General features: G+C 62.7%; 1 protein-coding gene across 1 annotated transcript in view; it reads right to left on the reverse strand.

Moving 5' to 3' along the window:
- The window catches only part of SEZ6 (seizure related 6 homolog (mouse)), an 11,005-nt gene that overhangs the window by 6,398 nt on the left and 1,606 nt on the right, over nt 1–3,001 (reverse strand). The window contains exon 2 of the mRNA XM_010573937.1: nt 11–250. Coding sequence (XP_010572239.1) covers nt 11–250 — 240 coding nt within the window. The remainder of the gene's footprint in view (nt 1–10; nt 251–3,001) is intronic.

The following is a 3,001-nucleotide window of genomic DNA, read 5'->3' on the forward strand; positions in this document are numbered from 1 at the left end:
TGGAGGGCACCGGCGGGCAGAAGGGGGCCGGGGCCGGCAGGCAGGAATGGCGCCTGGCCCAGGTAGTCCTTCTTCAGGAAGGCTTCGTGCAGCAGGTCCTCCAGCAGCGGGTGATGGTTGAGGAGCTTCAGTGTGGGTGCCGTGCTCACGAAGTGAGCCTCTGCCTCCCGCTCTGCCGGCGTGGGTAGGGCCGTCGGCTCCCCCTTGGCCTCAGCGTTCTCCCCGGTTTTCCTCGCCAGCCCATTGAAGCCTGGGGGAAGGAGAGAGCATGAGGTGCTGGGAACCTGTAGACTGATGCTGCACCAGGGACCGATGCTTCATTCTGGACCAGCGATGCACTGTGGACTGATGCGGCAGTGGGGACCAGTGATGCACCAAGGACCGATGCTTCATCACGTACCAATGCTGTGCCCGATGTGGCACCCGGGACCAAGCCTTGGACTGATGCTGCGCCAGGTATGGATGCAGCGCTGGCAACTGATACCGCACCGGGGAGCGATGCTGGTGCGGTGCCACAGACCTGTGCTGTGCCGGGGACCAACGCTTCACCATGGACCAACGCTTCACTACGGGCCAATGCCGCCCCGAGGACTAGTGCCCCCCTGCACACCAATACTGCGCCAAAACCAGGATGGCAAACAAGCACATCGACCACATACAGTGGGACCCTGCCACAGCTTAGCCTCCACTGGGGCAGTCCTGGCAATTAAGCCCTGGATAATTAATGCACAGCTGCAGCTTGTACCACGTTAAGGGGTGCCCACCTCTCCCGTGACCCAGCCCTAGTGGGGACAGCCCTGGGGTTGGGTGTCCCTGGTCACAGCTTGTCCCTCTCCACCCGTGCCAAGGGTCCCCCAGGACCCCGCATTCGCATGGTGCAGACATGCAGGTGATTGCCGTGTCTGCTGTGACCGGCTGCACCGGGGATGCCACTGGAACCTGAACACTGGGACCCTGCTCCAGGCCACCAGTGTAATGAGTCCATGAGAGCTCAGCTTCTCTCCATCCACCCGCCAGCCAGGCCGTCCCCAGGCAATGATAATCTACCAGGGACCCCCCCGCCAACGCTTCCCACCTCCCACCTGCAGCCACGGGGATCCCCCCACCATGGCCCCCCAGACCTCCCATGCATTAGTCCCTGGGCAAATCCCCAGCGTGCCCAGCCCAGCCGTTTACAACCTTTAGACCAAAGAAACCCCAGAATTTAATCAGCCCTAATGAGCCACCCAACATCTCTCCCTGCTGGATCTGGCACGGCACAGTCCCCTCTCCCGGGGGGCACAGCTCCCCAGCCCCACCATGCCATCAGAGGGGGGATGCCACGGCGGCAGGGATGCCACGGCAGCATCCAGCATCTCTCCGTGGCCCGGTGCGGGGCATGAGGCCGTGATAGCGTGTGGGCACGTCTCGCCGCCATGCACAGGCGCTGATGACACGATACTGCCAATTACTGGGTAATTATACCGATCCGTAGCAGGGCAGGGCCCCGTGAAGATTAATTACTCCACAACTGCCACTTTTAAGGGATTATTAAGAGACATTAGCATGGGTGAGCAGCGTGGCGGGGAGCCGTTGGGTGCTGGCAGGCATCCCCCCCCCGCCCTGTGTCCCCAGCACCCCCCTGCCATCACCCTGGGCCGGTGATAATGCCCCGGGCGCAGCGGGGAGGCGAGCACCTGGCCACACCGGCTCCAGAAGGTTCACTTGCCCCCCAGCAAGGCCAGAATTATTTTTTAATAGGATCCATTTATTAGAACATAAAAGTTAATGAGTTTATACTGAAAGGCGCCAAAATCTCTTTTAGGCTTTAATAGCAGATTAGTGCTCGGGACCGGGCCCTGTGCCGTCACGGCTGTTCCGTGCCGTGAAGGCTGGGGCAGAGACGCCCACCGTGGCCCCCTGCGCCCCCCTGCCCATGGCATCGCAGCTGCCCGGGGTGCTGGGGACCACAGTGGTCCTGGGTGAGACCGGACCCTGCAGCAAGGTCCCATCCAGGTGCTGGGGCCGGGCTGGGCAGTGCCTAGGCACCGGGTGCCGTCCCGGGCTCTGCGTGGTGCTTTGGGTACCACGGGATGCTCCCAGTACCGGGGGATGCTGAGGACTGGGGATGCTCTTGGTCCTTGGGGGATGCAGGATGCTTGGGGCACCGTGGGAAGGCAGCAGGCGCCCAGATGTTGCCACTTGTGCCCAGATGTTGCCACCCATGCCCCTTGAGCACCTCAGGATTAGAGCCTCCACCTCCACAGATGTCTCTAAGCAGCTTATCTCCAGTGACCGTGTCACAGCTGTGTCCCTCCCATGTCCCCAAGGTGACCAAGGGCCGGTGACATGGGAACCTGCTACCCAGCACCCAGCCCTATGGGCCCGGCACCCAGCAGGGACCCCCCAGGGCTCAGGGTGGGCATAGACCCTTGCAACAGGGCCATCGAGTCCCGCCAGGCCCCCTCGGCATGCGTGGCACGTGCTCGCACCCAGACCAGGGTCCTAATCCCTCACATCGGCTTTGCTGGGCAGGACTCTATTAACGGCAGCCGGGAGCCGGGGAGACGCCAGAGACTAATCCGGCTGCAGCAGGCGGCTGTCCCCCCGGCAGGAATCGATGCTGCCTGCTGTCGCAAATAAATAAATAAGGTGGCACGCAGCCACCCGGGGAGCACCGATCGATGCTGCCCGCCAAGAAAGCAATAACAGAGCGCCCGGCTCAGCAGAGAGGACAGGGCAGAGCCCTCGGCTGCCCCAGGAGCATCACGGCTCCGTGGCACGGTGGTGCGCTGTGCCTCAGTTTCCCCATCTGTAGGAGGGGGCTGGCAGCCGGAGCAGGCGGGAGGTACGGACAGCTAGGTCCTTGGCGCAGGGAGGGGGAGGACAGGAGTTGGAGCTCACAGGAGTCCAGGTTTATTTTCCAATTTAAAATCCAATCTGGCTTTGCCCCCACGGCCGGGGCCGGCAGCCGTGATGAATGAGCTGTCAGGCAGCCGGTGCCACGCTCCCCCCTCCATGG

Source organism: Haliaeetus leucocephalus, unplaced genomic scaffold, assembly GCF_000737465.1.
Source record: "Haliaeetus leucocephalus isolate CR32 unplaced genomic scaffold, Haliaeetus_leucocephalus-4.0 Scaffold395, whole genome shotgun sequence".
NCBI lineage: Eukaryota > Metazoa > Chordata > Aves > Accipitriformes > Accipitridae > Haliaeetus > Haliaeetus leucocephalus.